At 39.3% G+C, this 26,014-nt stretch overlaps 1 protein-coding gene across 6 annotated transcripts in view; it reads right to left on the bottom strand.

The window, feature by feature from the left end:
- ODAD2 (outer dynein arm docking complex subunit 2) overlaps positions 1 to 26,014 on the bottom strand; it is a 173,443-nt gene that overhangs the window by 81,096 nt on the left and 66,333 nt on the right. For all 6 annotated transcript variants that reach the window (XM_061436262.1, XM_061436260.1, XM_061436261.1 and 3 more), the window contains 6 exons: positions 25,508 to 25,654; positions 24,858 to 25,067; positions 20,733 to 20,975; positions 20,062 to 20,172; positions 17,598 to 17,752; positions 16,326 to 16,568 (listed from right to left, as the gene is read on the bottom strand). In XM_061436262.1, coding sequence (XP_061292246.1) covers positions 16,326 to 16,568; positions 17,598 to 17,752; positions 20,062 to 20,172; positions 20,733 to 20,975; positions 24,858 to 25,067; positions 25,508 to 25,654 — 1,109 coding nt within the window. The remainder of the gene's footprint in view (positions 1 to 16,325; positions 16,569 to 17,597; positions 17,753 to 20,061; positions 20,173 to 20,732; positions 20,976 to 24,857; positions 25,068 to 25,507; positions 25,655 to 26,014) is intronic.

Raw genomic sequence — 26,014 nt, 5'->3', positions numbered from 1 at the left:
AGAGATAAGAAAGCCTTCTTCAGCAATCAATGCAAAGAAATAGAGGAAAACAACAGAATGGGAAAGACTAGAGATCTCCTCAAGAAAATCAGAGATACCAAAGGAACATTTCATGCAAAGATGGGCTCGATAAAGGACAGAAATGGTATGGACCTAACAGAAGCAGAAGATATTAAGAAGAGATGGCAAGAATACACAGAAGAACTGTACAAAAAGATCTTCACGACCCAGATAATCATGATGGTGTGATCACTGACCTAGAGCCAGACATCCTGGAATGTGAAGTCAAGTGGGCCTTAGAAAGCATCACTACGAACAAAGCTAGTGGAGGTGATAGAATTCCAGTTGAACTATTTCAAATCCTGAAAGATGATGCTGTGAAAGTGCTGCACTCAATATGCCAGCAAATTTGGAAAACTCAGCAGTGGCCACAGGACTGGAAAAGGTCAGTTTTCATTCCAATCCCAAAGAAAGGCAATTCCAAAGAATGCTCAAACTACCACACAATTGCACTCATCTCACACGCTAGTAAAGTAATGATCAAAATTCTCCAAGCCAGGCTTCAGCAATATGTGAACCGTGAACTTCCTGATGTTCAAGCTGGTTTTAGAAAAGGCAGAGGAACCAGAGATCAAATTGCCAACATCTGCTGGATCATGGAAAAAGCAAGAGAGTTCCAGAAAAACATCTATTGCTGCTTTATTGACTATGCCAAAGCCTTTGACTGTGTGGATCACAATAAACTGTGGAAAATTCTGAAAGAGATGGGAATACCAGACCACCTGATCTGCCTCTTGAGAAATTTGTATGCAGGCAGGAAGCAACAGTTAGAACTGGACATGGAACAACGGACTGGTTCCAAATAGGAAAAGGAGTATGTCAAGGCTGTATATTGTCACCCTGTTTATTTAACTTATATGCAGAGTACATCATGAGTAACGCTGGGCTGGATGAAGCACAAGCTGGAATCAAGATTGCTGGGAGAAATATCAATAACCTCAGATATGCAGATGACACAACCCTTATGGCAGAAAGTGAAGAAGAACTAAACAGTCTCTTGATGAAAGTGAAAGAAGAGAGTGAAAAAGTTGTCTTAAAACTCAACATTCAGAAAACTAAGATCATGGTATCTGGTCCAATCACTTCATGGCAAATAGATGGAGAAACAATGGAAACAGAGACTTTATTTTAGGGGGCTCCAAAATCACTGCAGATGGTGACTGAAGCCATGAAATTAAAAGACGCTTGCTCCTTGGAAGAAAAGTTATGACCAATCTAGGCAGCTTATTAAAAGGCAGAGACATTACTTTGCCAACAAAGGTCTGTCTAGTCAAGGCTATTGTTTTTCCAGTAGTCATGTATGGATGTTAGAGTTGGACTATAAAGAAAGCTGATCGCCAAAGAATTGACACTTTTAAACTGTGGTGTTGGAGAAGACTCTTGAGAGTCCCTTGGACTGCAAGGAGACCCAACCAGTCCATCCTAAAGGAAATCAGTCCTGAACATTCATTGGAAGGACTGATGCTGAAGCGGAGACTCCAATACTTTGGCCACCTGATGCAAAGAACTGACTGATTTGAAAAGACCCTGATGCTGGGAAAGACTGAAGGCAGGAGGAGAAGTGGACGATAGAGGATGAGATGCTGAATGGCATCACCGACTCCATGGACATGAATTTTAGTAAGCTCCAAGAGTTGGTGATGGACAGGGAGGCCTGGCGTGCTGCAGTCCATGGAGTCACAAAGAATTGGACACGACTGAGTAACTGAACTGAATTGATAAGAGACCAGGTACCTAGGTAGTCCTCATCATGGAGAAGAACTCATTCTCAATAAGCGTTAAGTGGAAGTTAGTCATCATTACAGTCATCAGATACTAGTGCTGTCATAGTGAACCTCTACTCAAGTGCTTTCATTAAAAAACAAAAATAGAAACAGGTAAAGTGGCTTAACTAGTGCTGTATAATGTATTTATTGTATAAGCAAATAAAACAATTTATCTTTTCTTACTTTCAAGAAAAAAAGGCAAATGGTTTAGATGGGTGCATTAAAGACAGGTGAGGGAAGGTTCACTCAGAGCAGAAATAAAATGAACCAATGCAAATGTTCATATGTGTGGTCACATTCATACAACCACCCTTCTGGATATAAAAGAATAATTTTGTAACAGTGGTCTGAGGAAACTATAAACATCCCTAAACATTTGGAGTAGTAAAATAAATTCTTTCTCAAAGTAGTTAGACATTGTAAATCATTACTGGATACATTTACATTTGTATCTGTATTTGAGGGGTTTTATGATTATGAGTTATATGACTGTAATCATATGATTATGACATGTATTATCACTACAGGGGGCTTTCCTGGTGGCTCAGATGATAAAGAGTCTGCCTGCAGTGCAGGAGACCTGGGTTCAATCCCTGGGTAAGGAAGATCTCCTGGAGAAGGGAATGCTGCCGCTGCTGCGGCAAGAGTAGGCAAGAGTACTACTGGAGTGGGGTGCCATTGCCTTCTCCGGGAGAAGGGAATGGCTACCCACTATTCTTGCCTGGAGAATTCCATGGACAGAGGAGTCGGGTAGGCTACCGTCCATGGGGTCACAAAGAGTCAGACACAACTGAGTGACTAACACTTTCATTTTTTCTTTATTTCATGATTATGACTAAGTGGATACTCTTCAAAAATAACAAAATAGACAAAGGAATAAATTTAAGAGTAATCAACACCTAAGTGTGTATCCTGTTTATTGAGAGAGCATAAGAACTGTGGTGTTGAAGAAGACTCTTGAGAGTCCCTTGGACTGCAAGAAGATCCAACCAGTCCATCCTAAAGGAAATCAGTCCTAAATATTCATTGGAAGGACTGATGCTGAAGCTGAAACTCCAATACTTTGGCCACCTGATGCAAAAAACTGACTCACTTGGAAAAGACCCTGATGCTGGGAAAGATTGAAGGCAGGAGGAGAAGGGGATGACAGAGGTTGAGATGGTTGGATGGCATCACCGATTCAATGGACATGAGTTTAAGCTCCAGGAGTTGGTGATGGACAGGGAAGCCTGGCATGCTGCAGTCCATGGGGTCACAAAGAGTCAGACATGACTGAGTGACTGAACTGAACTGAACTGAAACTAGATAATTATAAATCATGTATTCAAATACCAGGACTACTACCTAGAATCATGATATTGGGCAAATATTTAATCTCCTGAAACTTGAATTTCCTCATCTATTAAAATCAGGTCATATTATCTTACTAATGAGATATCCAATATAATTAAAAATATATATGCAATTAATGTTAGTTTCATTTCCGAGGTTAATAAACATGCAGATAAACTCAGATTGATCTATGGCTCTATCTATATCCAGTAATTAGGCTAAGTCAAGTTTTAAAGTGAATATTTATTCAGAGTATACTATAAACTTACTAATATACACCAGAAATATAAAGTATTGAACCAAAAAATTCTGATTTTATTCAGGCATCAGCCTCACTTGAGTATATGAGCACTACGTTATCAGTAGAGATAGGAAAGATAATATAGTTGATTTGGATTTGAATTCAATTAAGTAAATTTGCATTGACATTCTATGTGATCAGTGAAATAAATGGTTCTACTTTAAACAACAAAGATTTATCATACACTATTGATTAGAATATTGCAAGAATTCCACATTTTAGTGGTGAATTTAAATCCCTATTTAAACTTCATCAGGAATGTCAGAATTATACTCATATAGACTAAGAGAAATGAAAGAGGCATTTGCAGGCTAGGAAGGTGAGCAGACAGGGAAGGAGGCAACGTGGGAGAACCAGAGGGACAAACACTGAGAAATGGAATCACTAGGTAAGGATTCTATATATTTTAAATTTAAATATGTATCAACAGACTATCTTCCATAAAAGTTATGTTAATTTGATTCCCATAAACAGATCATGAGAATACTAGTCACCATCAGCTATCTTATATTTTACCATTCGATTAAGTGCAAAAAATCTTTTTTCCTTCCTTCTCAATATGAAGAATTTCAAACACACTTAAAAGAGTTTTCTTAAAAACAGTAAAATAAGCACCAATAGACACAGCCTTCAAAATTTGATCTACTTGTGTCATCTATCAATATGAGTATTCATTTTTTTAAACTGTTTACAAGTAAGTTACAGATACAACAGCGTATAAATAAAACTTTCACGTTTCAAAAATAAGCACAATCTTTTGCACTATCATTATACTATTCTTACATTTAAGAAGGGAAAAAGTAATTCCCTGATATAATCAAATATCCAGCTCAGATTCAAATATTCCCAATTTTCAAAACTTTCTTTGGAGCTTTTAAAAAGGCAAATGAAACCTGGATTCAAATAAGGATCATACACTATGTTTTTGATATATCTATTTAGTCTCTTTTAATCTAGAATATTTTTTTATGGCACTGACTTTTTTAAAAGATGAAGACTGCTATAGAAAGTCCCACCGTCTGGGTTTGTCTGGTTGCTTCCTCAAGGTCTCATTTGACTTTCCCCTCTTAAGCTCTGTGACTTCCCTGGTGGCTCAGACAGTAAAGTGTCTGCCTGCGATACGGGAGACCCGGGTTCAACCCCTGAGTTGGGAAAATCCCCTGGAGAAGGAAATGGCAACCCACTCCAGTATTTCTGCCTGGAAAATCCCATGGACAGAGGAACTTGGTAGACTACAGTCCATGGGGTCACAAAGAGTAGGACACAACCATATTTAACACATCTAACCTACTGAACATTAAGCTTAGCCTGTGCGCATGCATGCTCAGTTGCTCCAGTCTTGTCCAACTCTTTATGACCCTGTGGACTGTAGCCCAGCAGACAGCTCTGTCCATGGAATTTTCCAGGAAAGAATACTAGAATGGGTTGCCATTTCTTCCTCCAGGGGATCTTCCTGACCCAGGGATTGAACCCACATCTCCTGCATTGCAAGTGGATTCTTTTACCACTGAGCCACCTGGGAAGCCCTTTTACCCTGTTAGAAGGACTAAATTAAAAAAAAAAAAAAAGGAACACTAAATGTTGGCACCAATGGGAATGTAAAATTGTACAACCACATTTGTGTACTATCTGGGAGTTTTTAATAAATTTAAACTTCTACCCAATGAATCAGAAATTCTACTCCCAGAACAGGCAAAACTAACCTATAGTGAAGGAAATGAGACAGTGGCTGCTTGGGGTTAGGGTGGGGACTGACTGGTAAATAGCATGAGTGCACTTTCCTGGGTGAAGGACATGTTTTACATTTTCTTTTGGCTGGTGGTTACATGATTGTATACAATTGTTAAAATGCATCAAACAGAACAGTTAAGTATTAAAATAACCTATAATTTTGAACAAAAAAATCAGACAAAAATAAACACATACTACATGCTTCCATTTGTTCCCAAATAGAAATAAAACAGAACTATACTTTACAGGGAGGCATTCTCAAGTGTAAAATGTGTAAAACACGGCAAGATAAAAATTACCATAAAAGGTAAGAGTGGGCTCTCCCCAGCCTGCAGGGAAGTGGGCACGGGGTGGGTTGGGAGAAGGACAGGCAGCTAGGGGGTCTTGTAGGGTGACAACAATATTCTGTTTCTTGGCTTGGGGGGCAGGTAAATGAGTCTTCCCTTTTTAAAATTTACTAATGTATACACTTGCTAATGTATACACTAATGTATACATGTACTTTATGTACACAACATTTTACAAATTAAAAGCTTAAAAAACGTGTTTTAATTTCATTGTAAACACACACACATACTCTCTCATACACAGGAAATAGTACTGAACAATTAATTTATTCAGCTACTGAACTTATGCACATGTCACAACTGGATGAATAAGATATATAATGCAGACAGATAAAATCCATATAACCCTCAAATTAAACATCCTCAGAGCTTGTTTAAAATGAGAAAACTAAGACTCAGAAGATAAAATGATTCACATAATTACTTTTCATGTGGCATTTCGGTATCTCAGTTAGATTCATGTACTTTTGCAGATATGTATATATTCATATACTTTTGCAGATATGTATATATTCATATACATATGCAGATGAGAAACAAATAACCAAAAAATGTAAAACGGAAGGAAAAATATTCTTAATGTCACAAACATATGAAACATATATTCTATTCTATATCTTGCATAAGCTCTAAAAGGTCACAAGGACTGGTTTTGTGGTAAATGAAATTTCTGAGCGGCCTGTTTGTATGCAAACAAGCATAGCTTTATTTTTTCTACCCTTTTTAAAAAGAACAAATAAACCCAATGTAAAAAAAAAAAAAAACTATGTAAATGCAACATAATTATGTTTAAACCACAGAAGACAGGAAATTTAGAGTTACAGATTCCATGGTAAGTTTTAATTCTATCCTTGTGTATATGTTTTATAAAAGAGTCTTTCATTACATGATCACATAACACTGGACTATGTAACAATCAGTTCAGCAAATGTTTGTTTTATAATGTGTGGAAGGAAAATATTTTATAGGATACATTGTAGGAAATTAGTATATTATTTAGCAACATTGTTACATAAAACTTCTTAGAATCTTGGGCATTTACAGAATATTAATATAAATATTTTTCTTGATTATCTTCTAAAAAACATGAAATTTAATCCTTTTGTAGGCTCAGTAGTAAAGAAGCTGCCTGCAATGCAGGAGCCACAGGGGACAGGGGTTTGATCCCTGGGTCTGGAAGATCCCCCAGAGGAGGGCATGGCAACTCACTCTAGTATTCTTGTCTGCAGAATCCCATGGACAGAGGAGCCTGGTGGGCTACAATCCATGGGGTCGCAAAAGAGTCGGACACGAATGAAGTGACTTAGCATGCATGTAGGCAGACACTTACAGTTGAAAGCTGATCTGTAGGTTTAAGGTTATTCTTAAGTAATGAAAAACTTGAGACATTAGAACTTTAGCATGTTTTGAATCATGTATGGCAGGAATTCTGTCTTAAAATTAACAGCAGAGACTGAAGTAAACCATGAGGATATATAAGTTCCTATTAAGTCCGAAAAACAGCCTTTATCATCACTGTTGGCATTTGCCAGGGCTCCTGACAACTCATGTATCTGAAATTTGACTTTTTCAAAGGGAGAAAAAAGCATTTATCCTGATTTTTCTGTAACTAAAAAGCCTCTTGATGAAGGTGAAAGAGGAGAGTGAAAAAGTTGGCTTAAAACTCAACATTCAGAAAACGAAGATCATGGCATCTGGTCCCATCACTTCATGGCAAATAGATGGGGAAACAGTGGAAACAGTGTCAGACTTTATTTTTGGGGGCTCCAAAATCACTGCAGATGGTAACTGCAGCCATGAAATTAAAAGACGCTTACTCCTTGGAAGGAAAGTTATGACCAACCTAGATAGCATATTCAAAAGCAGAGGCATTATTTTGCCAACAAAGGTCCGTCTAGTCGAGGCTATGGTTTTTCCAGTGGTCATGTATGGATGTGAGAGTTGGACTGTGAAGAAAGCTGAGCACCAAAGAATTGATGCCTTTGAACTTGGTGTTGGAGAAGACTCTTGAGTCCCTTGGACTGCAAGGAGATCCAACCAGTCCATTCTAAAGAAGATCAGCCCTGGGATTTCTTTGGAAGGAATGATGCTAAAGGTGAAACTCCAGTACTTTGGCCACCTCATGCGAAGAGTTGACTCATTGGAAAAGACTCTGATGCTGGGAGGGATTGAGGGCAGGAGGAGAAGGGAACGATGGAGGATGAGATGGCTGGATGGCATCACTGACTCGATGGACGTGAGTCTGAGTGAACTCTGGGAGTTGGTGATGGACAGGGAGGCCTGGTGTGCTGCGATTCATGGGGCCGCAAGAGTCGGACACGACTGAGCGACTGAACTGAACTGAACTGAACTGAATTCTATTTCAGGTTAACCAAATGATTAGCAATGAACTCTAAGATAAACCTGGAGATGTGGGTAAAAGTATTAGATCATAAAGGTAAAGAAAAATTTCTCAAGGCCTCCAAGCAAAAAGATCAAAAAACTCACAAAGAAAAACAAATTTGACTAATATCACAATTTTCACAAGAAAGGTATGAAGTAAGGCAACAATGAAGCAGACTTTTTTTTAATTCAAGAAAGAAAATGGAAACCAAGAATTTTATATCTAGCAAAGCTGAAATAAAGAGAAGAGCAAATATAACAGAATATGAATAATTATAAAATATTGTGAGACCAAACATCAATGAGTGTATGTGGGTTTACCTCGATTATTAAAAATATGTTTAATTTGGTGTACAAAGCAAGACCCATCTATAGACTACATAAGACAGCACACCTAAAAGAAAGTGGTTCAAGAAAGACTAAAAACAAAAGGCAGGCCAAGATACTCCCAGAAATGGAAAAAATATGAGAGCAGGGGTAAAGATTCTTATATCAAAGTGGAAATATCAAGCCCAAACTCATTAAACATGACAAAGAAGAGCTCTTGAAGTATTAAAAGCTATAATCCACAATGATTAGAACATTTATGCACCAAATAATATAGAGCCTGCCTTTAAGAAGCAAAAGCTATATGAACTGTAAGACAAGACACGTAGAAGCACGCTAATAATGCCATCATGTCCAGTATGAGACAGATCATGTGCATGAAAAATAAATAGTAGGGATAGAGGGCGGAGAAGGCAATGGCAGCCCACTCCAGTACTCTTGCCTGGAGAATCCCATAGACGGAGGAGCCTGGTAGGCTGCAGTCCATGGAGTCTAGAAGAGTCGGACACGACTGAGTGACTTCACTTTCACTTTTCACTTTCATGCATTGGAGAAGGAAATGGCAACCCACTCCAGTGTTCTTGCCTGGAGAATCCCAGGGACGGGGAGCCTGGTGGGCTGCCGTCTCTGGGGTCGCACAGAGTCGGACACGACTGACGCGACTTAGCAGCAGCAGCAGCAAGGATAGGGGGCTTATGTAACATAATGAAACAGATCTTAGGAATATACATCAGATTCTACCCTCTGTTGTGTATTCTTAAGATCTGTTTCATTATGTACCCTCTGTTGACCTCTGGTGGCTCAGGCGGTAAAGAATCTGCCTGCAATGTGGGAGGCCCAGGTTTGATCCCTGGATCAGGAAGATCCCCTGGAGAAGGAAATGGCAACCCACTCCAGTATTCTTGCCTGGAGAATTCCGTGGACAAAGGAGCCTGGCAAGCTACAGCCCATGAGGTCCCAGAGAGTCAGACACGACTGAGCAACTAAACCTTCACTTCACTTCTAGCCTCTGTTGAAAGGGAATATATCTTCACCCAAAGCACCTAGAGATGTTTTGTAAAAATTCATCTTATAGTAAGTCATAAAGGAAACACCAGTATGTTCCACAAAAAGTAGAAATAAAACACTCTGAGTAAACTGTAACATAATAAGGAATAAGAAATAGCTAAAATAAGCAAAAAATAAAAAGCTTCCCTTTTGTGGAATTAAAAAGAAAACCATTAAGCAACACATGGTCTAAAGGGAAAATACAAACTGAATTTAAAGAATTTCTTAAAAATAATGACAATGAAATCACTACATATCAGAATCTACAAGGGACATTTAAAGACGTGTCAAAGAAAAGTTCATAGCACAAACTACTTTTATTATTATAAAACGAGGGAAGTCCCTGGCAGTCCAGTGGTTAGGAGTCCACATTTCCACCACAGGTGGCCTGGGTTCAATCTCTGGTCAGGGAATTACAATTCCACAAACTACACAGCACAGCCAAAAAAAATAAAATAAAATATCTTCTAAGCTCAAAAAATTAGAAAAATAGTTACAAAATAAATTCTAAAAAGACAACATAAAGATAAAAGAAATTTATGAGGTAGAGAATAAAAGCACAGTATATCTAATTAATAAAATTTTTTTCAGAAAAAATCAAAATAGGGTAACTATACTAGATAATTTGATTAGGGAAAAACAGAAGAAAGCTCACACACACAAACATAAATAGACAAGTGGGAAATAACCATTGAAAAAAGACAAAGTTTAAAAATCATAAGACATTGCTTTTCAGATCACTGTTTAAATAAATTTGATAATGTAAATGAAATTGATCATTTTATGAGAAAATGCAGATTGCCAAAACTGACCACATTCGAGTAAAAAGCATAAATGGATCAGATTTCATAGAAGAACTAGAGGAAACCAATAAAGAACTAATAAAACACATACAGATTGGGCCCACATGACTGTACAGTATACTTCTACCAAACCTTTATCCCATTGTTCAGTAAATTATCCCAGAGCATTGAAATAAAAGAAAACTTCGTAATTTCTTTTTAAAGCAGGTATCATACTGATATCTAAATTTGATAAAGATAGTCTTTTTAAAAAAGGAAGGAAGGAAAAGAAACAAACTACAGACCAAAATTAACTTGATATCATTATGGAAATACTAAGATTAGCAAACAGAATCCTATACCACATTAAGAAATCAGCACATCATGACCAAGTGAAACTTATTCCCAGAATGCAAGGTTGGTACAGTGTTTGGAAACCCATGAGTATTATTCATGATGTTGATAGGTTTAAAGGGAAAATCATACTGGAGCAAATGGAGCATAATCTCCATAAATGCTTAAAAAGATATCTGACAAAATTTAATACCTATTTCTTTTTTTTTTTTTCTGTGAAAAGTCTTTTCAATGCCTATATGTGACTTAAAAACCACTCTTCAAAAATAAAAATTAAGAGGTTTTGAAAAATATGATAAAATGTATATACCTTAGTCCTCAAGACATTATTTCACCTAATAAAATAGCACTAAAGGCATGTCCCGGAGAAGGCGATGGCACCCCACTCCAGTACTCTTGCCTGGAGAATCCCACAGACAGAGGAGCCTGGTGGGCTGCAGTCCATGGGGTCTCGAAGAGTCAGACACGACTGAGCGAGTTCACTTTCACTTTTCACTTTCATGCATTGGAGAAGGAAATGGCAACCCACTCCAGTGTTCTCGCCTGGAGAATCCCAGGGACGGGGAAGCCCGGTGGGCTGCCGTCTATGGGGTCACACAGAGTCGGACATGACTGAAGTGACTTAGCAAGGCTAGCAAAGGCATGTCCACTAAAACCAGTAATCTCCATTACTAGTCAGCATCGTGGTAGGAAATCAGCTAATGAAATCAAACAAGAAATCAATCTAAAGAATAAGAATTTATAAAGAAGACATAAAACTTCCTCAGGAATATCCTAGGGAAGAATTCAGCAATTTTCAAAAATCAAGCCATGGAGAAGGAAATGGTAACCCACTCCAGTATTCTTGCCTGGAGAATCCCATGGACAGAGAAGCCTGGCGGGCTACAGTCCACAGGGTCACAAAGAGTTGGACACGACTGAGCGACTTCACTTACTTACTTAGCAAGTATATTAATCTTTGTGGGTTATTTGGTCTTTGTCACAACTACTCAGCTCTTCCATTTGTAACATAAAAGTCACCAAAGATAATATATAAATGGATGAGTGTGAATATGTTCCAATAAAACTTTATTTACAAAAACAGGATTTGGTCCATGTACTATAGTAAGTCAACAACTGTGCTAGAGAATCAATAATAAAGTGAACTTGATAAGAGAATTCTGTTAGGTAGCAGCATATAGAATTAATACCCAAAATTCAATAGTTCTCATAGAGACAACCAATTGAAGAACATAATGACAGTGAAAAAAAATTATACCACCAATAAGGAAGATTAAATACTTGGGAATGAACTGAACAAAAAAGGACAAAATCCACATACCACACTCTTCAAATTCTAAAACATTAGACTTGAACAAATAAAATGTTTCTATAATTTCACCATGGTGTGTAGGATGTTAAGGGCATGTGGGAACTCTCTATTCCATGCATTCTATATTCTTGCGACTTTTCTGTAAGTCTAGTGTTATTTCAAAATAAAAGTTTAGTTGGTGGGAATGTAAATTTGTGCAGCCACTATGGAGAACAGTATGAAAGTTCCCTTAAAAACTAACAACTGAGCTATCATATGATCCTGCAATCCCACTCCTGGGCATACACTGAGACAAAACTATAATTCAACAAAATACATGCACTCCAACGTTCATTGCAGTAATATTCACAATAGCCAAGACAGAGAAGCAACCTAAACATCCTTTGACAGAGGAGAGGATAAGGAAGATGTGGTACATATACACAATGGACTATTACTCAGCAATACAAAGAACAAAATAATGTCATTTGCAGCAACATGGATGGACCTAGAGATTATGATACTAATTAAAGTAAGTCAGGCAGAGAAAGACAAATATTCTATGTTATTACTCACATGTGGAATCTAAAAAAGAATGATACAAATGAACTTATCTTTACAAAACAGAAACAAACTCACAGACATGAAAACAATGTCATGGTTACCAAAGGGAAAGGAGTGGGAGGGATAAATTAGGAATTGGGAGTAACATATACACACTACTACATATAAAATAGATAAACAACAAGGAACTACTGTATAGCACAGGGATCTATACTCAATATTTTGTAATAACCTATATGGGAAAAGAATCTGAAAAAGAATATATATTTTATGTATATATATATATATATATATATACACAAATCACTGAAACTAACACAACATAGTCAATCGACTATAATTCAATAATTTTTTTTTTAATTTTCTAAAGGTAAGTAAAGAGCCTGAGGTATGGAAAAGAAATTTTAGATGTTTAAGTTTTTAGCTTCAATACTTTTTAGTCATTTGAAATTTTATAGTACTTTATGAGAAAGTTACATTCCCCAAAACATAAGCGTTAACAGTTTTTTGCAACGTTGGTGTGATTTTTATATACTTGAAGGACAAATTACCTCCAGATGAATTCTGTACATATCAAATAGGCACTAACAAGTCAACAAAAAAAGAAAATCCAGCATGAATAAATCTACTTTTTCATGAACCTAATACATCAGGATACCGGCTGTTCATGTCAGGTCCTCAGGAAGGGCATAATTAATATGAAACTATTTATACTGAGTCTTTAAGTAGTCTGATGTACTGAGAAAAGTCCGTAGAGTTTTCTGAAATCACTGGTGTCTTAAAAACAATTTTTGGTTCAGTAGCTAAACTGTTATTTTTAACATGTTTTGTATTCTTACTGAAAAATAGATATAGGAAGAGAATTGTGCATTCTATCACAGAGCTAATAAAACTCTGCTATGTGTATAGATGTTCACCCTAATATGCCACACCTAAGTTTTGGCCACAGCCACAGCCACCTCAAAAAACAACATAAAACTGCTAATCATTAAAACAAGTTCCTAGCCTATGAATTATTTAAAGCTTACACAAGAGAGAGGAATTTGTCATTTCCTTACCATTTAACTTGAAGCTTGAAGACTCAATAAATCCTACAAATCTAGCAATAATAGCCACGTCTGAAATATGACACCACATGTAACGCTGTTGGATCCTTACCAAACTTAAAACACTGTTTTCTAAAACTGACTTTGTGTGTTTCTAAAAATATCTGTAAGAAAATCATATCCATAAGTACAAGTGTGTTCATCAACCTCCTTGTTGCACAAGAAAGAACAGTTTAGTCCTTATCTTATGAGACTCTCAGAGAATTTGACACTTTTGACCACATTTCCCCTTAAAGGCTCTCTTCCCTTTATTTTTTTCAGTACCTTGTTCTTCTGGCTTCCCTCACAGCTGCGGCTGTTCCTTTGCTCTTTCTTTCTTTACAGGCACCTCTTCTCTGGTCCACTCATTCTCCTTAGAAGATAGGATTCTGTTTTTGTCTTCTTTTCCCTTTTCTTTCTCTTCCTCACAACCTCACATATATTCATCACTTAAGTTGCCAAATGTTCATAATACTACATGCCCAACCCACATCCTATCCTAAGTTTTAGACATGAATGAATATATCCAGTTGACTAGTTATCATCACCACAAAACCTCAATGTGTACGGAATGTAACTGAATTCATCATTCATTTTGTGTACTTATAAATGTTCGCTGAGTGCCTATCCTGAGCCTGGGACTGGGTTAGACAATGAATGTACCATGATGAATAAACTGGCTTTGTTTCTGCCCTAGTGAAGTTCATTCTGCCTTCACCATTCCTCCAGCTACATCCCCTATATCAGTAAGTGGTACAAACACCCATCTCATCTATTCATAGTTATTCAAGTCAGAAACCTAATTATCATCCACGACTCCTCCCTCTTCTTTGCAACTCATGCTCAGTCATTCACCCGGTTTTGTTCTTCTTTAACCTGTCACTGAGAGTTGGACTGTGAAGAAAGCTGAGCACCGAAGAATTGATGCTTTTGAACTGTGGTGTTGGAGAAGACTCTTGAGAGTCCCTTGAACTGCAATGAGATACAACCAGTCCATTCTTAAGGAAATCAGTCCTGAGTGTTCTTTGGAAGGACTGATGCTAAAGCTGAAACTCCAGTACTTTGGCCACCTCACGCGAAGAGTTGACTCACTGGAAAAGACTCTGATGCTGGGAAGGACTGGGGGCAGGAGGAGAAGGGGATGACAGAGGATGAGATGGCTGCATGGCATCACCAACTGGATGGACGTGAGTTTGAGTGAACTCCGGGAGTTGGTGATGGACAGGGAGGCCTGGCGTGCTGCGATTCATGGGGTCGCAAAGAGTCGGACACGACTGAGTGACTGAACTGAACTGAACTGAATCTGTCACTTTTTTATTCTTTAGTATTATACATATTATATTCCATATGCTTAGTGTAAACCACCTTCACCTCTGGCCCACAATGGTTTTTCCTAAATAAGCTTCACTGTTTCAGGTTATGCCTAAAATCCTTTAGTAAACTTCAACCAACTCTAAAACAAAACCCAAGCTTAGCACAGTACACAAAGGCCTGAATTATAATCACCTACTGACATGTCTATGCCACACCCTCAAAGTTCCTGATTGCAGCTGAGAGGACCCAAGAATAAGATTCTCTTATTCTTGATTTATAGCAAGTTAAATAACATGATTAATTTGATATAAGAGAAATGGACTCATCTATAGATAAGTACAGATACTAGACACTCTGACCTTAATTTTGTATTTGTGTTATTACTGGTTTAAATTGCTATTAATTAAAGCTATTGCTATGTGAATGATACTAGCCAACACTTACCCAGCACTATTATTAAGTACTTTACATACATTAATTCACTCAATCATTACAACAATCCAATGAGACAGGTACCATGACTGTCTCCAAGTTATATATTTAGGAGCCAAGGCACCAAGTACTTTAATAATTTGCTGAAGGACACATAGTAAGTGGTGAGACTGGCATTCCAGGCAATGCCTCCAGAATCTATATGCTGAACCACTGTACACTATTCAGGAGAAAATGAGATTGTGCAAGGTACTAAATAAGAACTTTATTTTATTTTAAAGATGATACATATTTATCATATAAATTGTGTAGAAAATATAAAAAAGAAAGTACAAAAGATCCCAAAGACTACCATGCAGAAATAACAATCATTAAAATTATTCCAGGGCTTCCCTTGTGGCTCAGTGGTAAAGAATCTGCCCGCCAATGCAGGAGACACAGGTTTGATCCCTAGTCCAGGAAGATCCCACATGCCACAGGGCAACTAAGCCAGTGCACCACAGCTACTGAACTTGTCCCTAGAGCCCTAGAGCCACAATTTCTGAGCCCACTTGCTACAACTACTGAAGCCCATGCCCCCTTGAGACTGTGTGATGCAACAAGGGAAGCCAACACAAAGAGAAGCCTGCACACCGCAACCAGAGAGTAGCCCTGCTCACTGCGACTCAAAACAGGCCCGAGCAGCAACAAAGACCCAGCACAGCCATAAATACAATTATTTTAAAAAATTATTTCAGCTATCTCTTTATGCCTACAGCTAGATAAAAGGATGTAAGGATAGGTGAGAGAGATAGAGAAAAGGATGGATGGATGGATGAATGGACACATGGATAGATAGATAAAATTTCTGTTTTAAATACTATCTATTGATTTAGAATTTGCACACCTACTCATCCACTCTTCCCTTTTTGTCAGCTGTATTATTATATTACTGTTATCAATATCTATAAAATATAGATGATTCCCCTAATGAAAATTCCACCACTGTTTTGATTGATCACTGGGTACTGTAGTCAGTACCCTCCAGCTTATTCAAGGGAACAATCTGGCTCTGTAAGTCCGATTTGGTCACCTTGCAGTTATTTATAAGCACATTTTACTCTCTCATCACTCATGCACACCAATTCTAAGAGATGACACTCTTCCATGACTTCTCAGCATTCCTTCTAACACTCTCAAACAAAACCTTTCAGCCTTGAGAATCACTTACATCATACTTTCGGGCTCCACTGCACAAGCACCAACTGCTTTTGTGACATTGACAAGAAGAGCTTGGTTTATCCCGACAAGAAGGTTCACGAGGGGCTGGATGCCACCACATCTCCGGATGATGACTCTGTTCTCATGTTCTTGGCAGCATTCTCCCAACGCACCAACCACGTTCACAAGCACTTCCTCGGGCTGGTCAGTTAAAAGCCCCACCAGGGTTTCAATGGCTTTGTACTCCCGAAATCTGAGTTCATCACAAAGCAAAAGAGGGTAGGAAGGGAAGGAAAGAGGTGAACAGTGTTATTTCTGATATAAAGTTGGCTGATAGCCATCTTAGTGATAATATTAATAGCTAAAATGTACTAAATGCTAACCATATGCTCATTCAATCATTATAACAATTCTGTGATATGAATACTATTATTACCCCCTTTTTCAAAAGGCTAATCTGAAGCTTGGTGAACAGTGAAGCCTGTATCCACACACACTGTCTGTGCTCTTAAGTACCACACTATACAGCCTCTGAGAAAACTACAACTTTTTTCAAATGTGAGCATCAACAATCCCACTGCCCTAGGAGTTTTCCCTCACATTTCAGGAATTATGTTACATGAACAAAGCAAAATAAATCATCATTGTGTTAAAGAGAACATGTAAATTTCTTGTCAAAGAAAAGCATCACCCTGAGAAAGGAAAAAGCTTGCCTAGAACATCCATCTTAGAGTGTGTAAACTCTAAAAATATATAAAAAGATAAATTCAAAGATTAAAATCAATCATATGATCATAAAGTTTACAAATAATTTAAAATTCAATGAAAGCATATTTGAAAATGAGTACACTTGAAGATTAATTGATTAGTTGGTCTTTGGCTGATTCATCTTGTTTATCTTTAGAAAAAGAATGAAACCAGTTCCTTGTCTAAAGATTCTGTGGGAAATTCATTCTTTCACCTTGAATGGTCTCTACAGGAAATATCAGGGGTGCTTCTCATTTAAATGCCTGCCCACACGCAAAACAGCCCATGGAACAGGGAGATGACGTCAGTCCCTTCCTCCTATTAATGAACGAAAATCATTTCCGGGTGGTGGGCTGAGAAGCAGGCACTTTCATTTCTAAGAATCCCTTATTTCTACCAATTTAGTCCAGAATGTGCAGCTTTCAAAAGTATAGGAATAGCATTAGAATCAACTCTTTATTAAAATAGCATTAAAATGGAAGGATGTGTTTTGATGGCCATAGCTTAATACAAAACACTGAATGCCTTCTCTTACTTGGTCACATTCTCTTTGCTGATGGAACATTTCCATATGGCCCCTGTGACAGCGGCCAACCGCTCTTTGTTGTCAGTGTTGTTGAGGAGGGAGGCCAGGGGTTTAAGTCCTCCATGCAGCCTAACCAGGTCGCGGGTTTCCTCGTCTTCCGCACACTGCACAAAAAGCCAAGTCAGACGCTGTCATGGTCAAGGTTTATCAAGCTTTCAGTGACGGCTAAAGAGGCTGTCAATCTAGTTGCCAAAAAAACTACTTTTAAAAGAGTGTCGTTTTCTGAAGGAGCCTTCAAGTAAGACATAATTCTAGTCTATACTGGCCACTATCTGACAGTGTCTCTCTTCCTTTACGTGGTTTTGGCAGTATTAGCAGTGTTTATATGCTGGGCTAACCTCCCAAGCCAGTTCTGGGGTAATCTGGGCTTCTACCAAGACAGAGACAAGGTCAGTGAGGAACCTAGAAAACCACATGCATGGCTGGAGAATTTCTGCAGTGACGTAACCCACAGCCTTGGGAAAACACAGTAGAGAAGATAGACGAGAGAAGGGAGTGCAGCCAGATCTTTAATGACCCCCAAAATGAGGAATTTCCCCAACAGAGCCCAGAGCAGCGGGTTGTATGGACAGCAACCGACATTTTATTCACAGATGTTTATCCGTATGTTTGTGTTATCCTTTGAAATAACACTAAGACTGCATAGCTGTTCCCAACTCGTAATGCTTCCCAATTTATAAAGCCAAAAGATGACACATGTAGCAGAGGTTTGATATTGTTCTAAGCGTACAGTTGGCCTCTAAGGTTGTGGGCTGCATGTCATGTACCATATGTGCCATGTACAGCCCACGGAAGGACTTGAAGGGCATTATGCTAAATAAAGTCAGTCAGAGAAAGATAAATACTGTATGCTGTTGCTTATATGTGGGACCTAAAAAATACAACAAACGCAAATATAACACAAAAGAAGTGGACTCACAGTTCTAGAGACCAGACTCGTGGTTACAGTGGGGGAGAGGGGCATCGCAGGGGTGAGTGAGGGGGAGGGACAAGGTACTGTGGATGAGACAAGATTAAAACTTATACACTGTACAACATGGGAATACAGCCAATACTCTGCAATAACTGTGCATGCTAGTCGCTTAGGTCATGTCCAACTCTTTGCGACCCTATAGACTGCAGCCCGCCAGGCTCCTCTGTCCGTGGGATTTCCCAGGCAAGGATACTGGAGTGGGCCACCATGCCCTCCACGAGAGGATCTTCCCAAACAAGGTATCAAACTGGCGTCTCTTACGTCTCCTGCATTTGCAGGTGGGTTCTTTATCACTAGTGTCACCTGGGAAGCTCTGTGACAACTGTATATGGAAAGTAACCCTTAAAATTATATAAAAACTAAAAATACAAAAGTTTATGATATATCCCTGCTATGTGTGAGCTGTTTCCTCTCACAACTCACATGTTGAGGGCCTCACCCCCCTATGTCAGAATGTGATGAAGGTAGTTATGGTTATATGATATCACGGAGGTGGGCTTGAGTCCAGAGTGCCAGGTGTCTTTATAAGAAGAGAATGTCAGGCCACGGAGGAAGACACGTGAAGACAGAGGGAGGAGGGCAGGGGAATATGAAGATGTCCGTCCACAAGCCAAGGAGAGATTTCCCAGAAGGAAACAATCCTGCTGACACCTCCCCTGAGACTTCCAGCTTCCAGAACTGTGAAGAAACCTCCTTTCTTGTCATTGAGCCACCCACTGTGCAGGGCAACCCACTCCAGCATCTTTGCCTGGAGCCTCTCCATGGACAGAGGAGCCTGGTGGGCTACAGTCCATGCGGTCACAAAGAGTCGGACACGACTGTGCGACTAACACTTTCACTCATGTGCAGTTACGGCAGCTCCAGAAAACTAACACAACCCTTCACTGACATGAACCTTCCTCTGACTCCATCTTTCTGGCTCATTCTCTCACTTTGCACATTTAAAATGTGTTCTTCTAGGAAATCTACTCTGATTAGGCAGAAACTGGTGCTGCTTGTAGCCAGCCAGAGACGAATCTGTCAAGGCTAGCTCTCCGTCCCCTTTACCATTCTAATCTGGTGTTTTGGTATACTATGGAACTTGTAACCCACAAAGTGTTAAGGAAGATTTAAAAAAGCAAATACATAAAAAGATAAAATTAATAAAAAGATAAAACAGGAATACACACACTCATTCATCTATCGTGTCTTGGTGGGAGATGTATTTCCCAAAACTATTGTGTTTGAATAGGACATACGAAAGGCAACACAGAGCCACCATGTACATATCTGGCTATTTTACACAAAGCACATCATAACAGAAGAGTAGCTCTCAGACCTACGTGTGCATCAAAATCCCTAGGGGTTCTTATAAAGAATGCAGATTCCTGAGTCCCACCCCTGGGCAATGGGACCTCAGGAAACACCACCTTCAACTCCACGCAGGAGAGCCCACTGTACCTGGTAGATGGCCATGGCGCAATGCTCCTGTAGCTGTTCATTTTCACTGTTCAGGTTCTTTACCAGATTTTCGATTATCCTTTCAGCTTTGATTGCAGCTCGGTAGTTTTCCTAGGAAAATAAACTTATAATAGTTACACAATGCATAAATATGCATAAATGTGTCTATTCACATTTGTTAATAACAACAGTGAAAAAACTTTCTTAATAAACACCATAGTCTGAGCTTAACATACTGATATAACATTAAGAGAATTTAGTCAACATTTTAAAAAATATATCATTCAGGTACCAATGTAATTGGGCTTCTCTGGTGGCTCAGTCAGTAAAGAATCTGCCTGCAATGCAGGAGACCTAGGCTCAATCACTGGGTCAGGAAGATCCCCTAGAGTAGGAAATGGCAACTCACTCAAGTATTTTTGCCTGGAGAATTCCATCAACATAGGAGCCTCGCAGGCCACAGTCTATGGGGTCACAAAGAGTTGGACATGACTGAGCGACTAACACCATTGTAATTAATTTTCTATCTGATTAGAAAATCTCTTGCTTTTCTAAAAGAATGGTGACTTAAAAAAAAATTCCTTAGCAGTTATGATAACTTCATAAATTATTTTTCCACTAAAGGAAGTCAAGGTAAATTACAGCACAGTGAGCAGAGCTGGCCTGTGTACCTCTGAGGCACATTCCTGCAATGTCCCCACCACCGGGATAAGCATGTTTTCATGAGAAGTCTTCAGGAGCCGCGCCAACAAAGGGATGCCTCCTGCTTTACGAATGGCCTCTTTGTTCGCATAGCTCTTGCTGCAGCTCCACAGTGCCAGCGCCCCACAGCGGGCCACCTCCACGTCTCGGGTCTCATACAGGCTGGACTGAGCAGGTTCTCCAGAATGCTTCCCACAGTCAAGCAGAGCGACCTACGAGGGCAGATCAATACAACACAGACAGGGATCTTTAAACCATTCACAATAGCCAGGACCTGGCAGCAACCTAACTGTCCACCAACAGAGGAATGGATAAAGACGCTGTGGTACATCTATATGATGGAATACTACTCAGTCGTAAAAAGGAATGAAATTGGGTCATTTGTAGAGACCTGGATGGACTGAGAGACTGTTACACAGAGCGAATTAAGTCAGAAAGAGAAAGACAAATATCATACCTATATTTACACATATATGTGGGTATATGTGTTAGAAAAATGGCATAGATGATCTTACTTGCAAAGCAGAAATAGAGACACAGATGTAGAGAACAAATGTATCGATACCAAGGGGAAGGGGTTGGTGGAATGAATTGGGAGACTGGGACTGATACACACACACACACACACACACACACACACACACTATTAATACTATGTACATAAAATAGATAATTAATGAGAACCTATTGTATAGCACAGGGAACTCTACTCAGGGCTCTATGGTGACCTAAATGTGAAGGAAATCCAAAAAAAGAGGGGATATATGTACATAGATAGCTGATTTTCTTTGCTGTACAGTAAAAACTAATACAACATTGTACACTCTACTCAGGGCTCTATAGTGTATACACCTCCCTCAAAAATAAGAATCCTTTAAGAAATTAACTTTCAGCAGTCAAAGGAACAAACAGAACCTTCAAAACAATGTCCTCCAGATTTGGGAGCTTTTATATTTCCTTCCCACATGAAATTTAATCCCCCCAAGATAGCATTTTCTTAATATGGCTCTAACGTCTAATGAGGAAGATTTGCAAACCACATCCTGATTCCTGGTATCTCAGAAAGTAGGCTCCCTAAAGCCGTGAGAACTTTACAGAGAGAACTGAAAAGTTCTCTGGCCTGTATACGCTTAAAACCATGAGGCCTTTCTGGAGGACACAGCCATCACCCTGAACTTTCAAAACCAACTAGACCAAATGCACAGCTGTCAGGCCCCTCTCTCCTCTCTGCAGTTACCAATCACTGAAGCCCTCAAGGGAGAGGCAAGGTAATGCACACAGTGGGGTGTCAGGCTGCCCGTGAAGGACAGGGTGTGAAGCCAGCCACCCTGAGCTGTCTTTATCCCCCGTATGTCTCCTCCATTCCTCTCTCACCAGAGACCAAATTCCATGGATACTGCCCACTTAATCTTGACTGCCGTTTAGAAGGGAGCAGCAGACAATTCTTAATTCCACTGATTCCTAATTCCAAGATCATAGAGAGAGGACACTGCCTTTAATTAGTGCTCACTCATGGACTTCTCAGGTGGCTCGGTGGTCAGGAGTCTCGGATTTGATTCCTGGCTCAGGAAGATCCCCTAGAGAAGGAAATGGCAACTGACTCCAGTATTCTTGGGGGGATGATCCCATGAACAGAGAAGCCTCACAGGCTACAGTCCATGGGGTGGCAAAAAGTCGACTGAGCACACATACACAAGCACGTGGTCTAAACAGCACATGGTCTCCACCCAAGACAAGGGTGGAGACTATTTAGTGGCTTTCAGGTAACTTCTGGGCACAGGACAGCAGGAAGATGGGCTTGATCACAGGGAGAACTTTCTAAAAGGACCTGCCCATTGGTTACACCCTCCCTTACTGCACCAAGTCCAGTCTCCATAGCTTACTGGATAAGACTGTGTGTGATCCCCATGGTCCTCCACCTTCATCTCTCACTACTCAGCCCATCTCATCCTGGGTCTGGCCATGTTACAGCACCTACTTTCCAAGCATGCAGTGTTGTTTTCTAGCTCCAGGCTTTACCAGCACAGCTCCATCTTTAAACGCTTTTCCCTGATGTGTCTGCCTAACACACACCTGTTCACCTTTCAAGATGCACGTGACATCTCCTCTCTTCAGTCTCTCTTTTTTAAATTTATTCAAAATTTTTTCTATCTTTATTTATTTAAATGTTTAAAATTTTATTGAAGTATAGTTGATTTACAATGCTTTATTATTTTCAGTTGTACAACATTCACTATTTCTATATACTCCATTTAAAGCTATATATTTAGAATTAAAATTAAATAGATGTCATTATTTTGATTAGGGGACTGCAACTGTCCAAACTCCAGTCTACAACACACGTTGCATAAGATGCCCATAAAGACATTTTATTGTTGTATCATTCTTATGAAGTAGTTTTGGTAGACAGTCACACCAGCCTATCACATGAATTCATTATTTAAGTAGAATAATGATAATCACAGTAATAATTCCCTTTCTCTCCAACATTTTATTATGAAAATTTTCAAATCTTCATGAAGGCTGAAACATTCATGTGGCAACATCCACACATCCATCCCCTAGGTCCTATAATTACCATTCTTCCACATTCTTCTGTTTCATCACATAGCCATCTATTTATCCATCTATCCAGCCACAAGTCCATCTTAACTTTTGAGGCAAATAACCCTAAGCTTTAGTGCTCTACAGATTACAAGCAACTACATGGCATCTCTTTCAGGAAATTTCAGAACATGTTTCACCATGTACATATTCACATGGAATGTGCACTCATTCAATAGCTATTTCTTAACTGTTAATGTGTGTGAGGTCCTGGGTAAGGTGCTGAGGATGACACTGAGATGAATAAGACATGTCTCTCCTCTTCAAGAAACTTAAAGTAGGAAAGCGGTGATGTCATCCAGTGTGATAAATGCTGTGGGAGCGACTCAAGACACAGTGAGGATGAAAACGCACTTCCATACTGCATGTTCTAAATATCCCTCCTGCTGGGGCAGGGACCCTGAGCCAGCTTCTTTCTCCCAGTGACAGTTATTGAAATAATCATGTTTTCTGATTATATACATAATATAACAAACTGGCCAATGTAGAATAGTAGGGAGGAAATTTGGTAGTCGTTTCAGAGAAAACCCCTTAGGAACAATTTTGATTATTTTAAGTGATTTTTCTATAGTTGTTAGCTAAGGTCTTTAAAAATTGGGTATCAGTTTTTAATCCTGTGATGATTTTATATAATATTAAACATACATTTGGGGCTTCCCTGGTGGCTCAGATAGTAAAGTATCTCCCTGCAATGCAGGAGACCCAGGTTCAATTCCTGGGTTGGGAAAATCCCCTGGAGAAGGAAATGGCAACCCACTCCCATACTCTTGCCTGGGAAATTCCTCTGTTCGAGGAGTCTGGCGGGCTACAGTCCATGGGGTCGCAAAGAGTTGGACATGACTGAGTGATTAACATTTTCACTTTCACACATACATTTATTCCTTGTTACTAAATAAACTTCTAAGATACAATACTGACAGCTGACAATGGATACTTGTTGTGGATGTGTCACTTAGGGTTTTACTAATCTCATCCTGTGAAACACGTTGTTTTCAGTGGTCACTTCTGTAAGTAACAGCAGGATGAGTGTCTGCCGCTCTGTCTCTGTGGGGACAATTATCTCTATCTCCTCATAGGATGTGGGTCTCCAGACGGTGTCCCACTGCAGAGGGCTTCATCCATTGTCACCCTCTTTTTTTCAAACTGCTTATTTAATATTGGACTATAGTTGATGAACAATGTTGTGGCAGTCTCAGACTGAGTGAAGTCAGTCACCACCCTCTCGCCGACACTGCCCCCCCATATGAATGTGTATCCCCACTTGTGTGATAGGTGAAAATGACATCTATTTTAAAAAATTCATTATTTCTTTGAAAAATTAGGTTGAACATGTTTTTTTGGCTGCTTGCCAATGTACATACACAAAAATAATTTTCAAGGGCATGTTACACAAGAAAAAGATTCCCAGAACACAGCCAGGAGTTACTGAGTGTCCAGGAGGAGCAGGGAAGGACAGGGGATGCCCAACCCCACGAGTGGCACCTACTCACCAGCTTGGTGATGCCTCCATGGCGTCTCACCACCCGCCGGGCTCTCCTAAACTTGGCAACATTCGCAATTGTCTCAGCTGCCAAGCATTTCAGACTCTTATGTGGAGAATCAAGTATATTAACCATAACTGGTAAGCCCCCAAGGTCAACAATATTACGTCTGATTTGAGGATTATGACTGATTTCCTTCAGGATTTTTAATGAACCAATCTAAACGAGAAGAAAAAGTTATAGATGAATGGATGCTTAATGCAGAACCAGTGCTATATTTTTAAAAAATTCCAAGTCTACCTAAATCCTTCCCCAATTAAGTTTTTTAAGGGAACTGTTCCTATTCCCAGGTGTTATACACATCCCCCGATTCCCCGCATTTTCCTGCAGTTAAATAAACAAACATTCATCATTTAAGAAGCATAAGCTAATGGAAAGGAGCCAAAAAGACAAGGAAGAAAAACAGAGTTGACAAGGGAAGCTAATTGTAGTAGAAGTGAGTTATCAGTAAAAAATAAAGACCAAAATAAATAAATAAATACCAGCAAGAAGCAACAGGAAGGGCAGATGCCCAGCACTGAGAAGAGAAGCACGTGAAGAGACCCACGAGAAGCATGTGTGTATCAAGGCTCCTCGTCCACTGTGATCAAGACACTCACCTTACATTTGACTTCATCTGTCTCAAGTAAATTTATTAAAACTTCAAGGCCTCCAACATCCCTGATCGCCAACTGGCAGGTCTCTTGTGCTAAGTTAAAATCCTTCATTGAACACAATGCAATCACGGTAGCCGTCTGATTTCCTCCCTGCAAAGACCCAAGACCAGAGAAAGGTTAAATAAGATCACGCTCCCATAGAAATTTACTAAACATTGATGAATCCATGAACTGGGAAGTACGTGTCCCCATACATAGCATGTTTAGTTTTTTAAAATACTCTGAGTAGGTTATAATCTGTTAAATGGATTATGCTGAGCTAAAGCACAAGAAAGCTGTTCAGGGTGTCATAAAACATTATTCCAATTAAGAGTTGCCATGTTAAGGTGGTCTGTCTGCTTTAAACAGCTACAACATCAGGTGGAATTATGATATTAAATAGAGTCAGGGGCAAGCCTTGAAAGAGATTCTGAGGAAGGTGAGGTTTATGTAGGGTTACAGGCAGTCCCT

This window comes from Bos javanicus, chromosome 13 (genome assembly GCF_032452875.1).
Source record: "Bos javanicus breed banteng chromosome 13, ARS-OSU_banteng_1.0, whole genome shotgun sequence".
NCBI lineage: Eukaryota > Metazoa > Chordata > Mammalia > Artiodactyla > Bovidae > Bos > Bos javanicus.
Note: the sequence above shows the minus strand (reverse complement) of the source record. Positions and strands in the feature narration are given on the sequence as shown.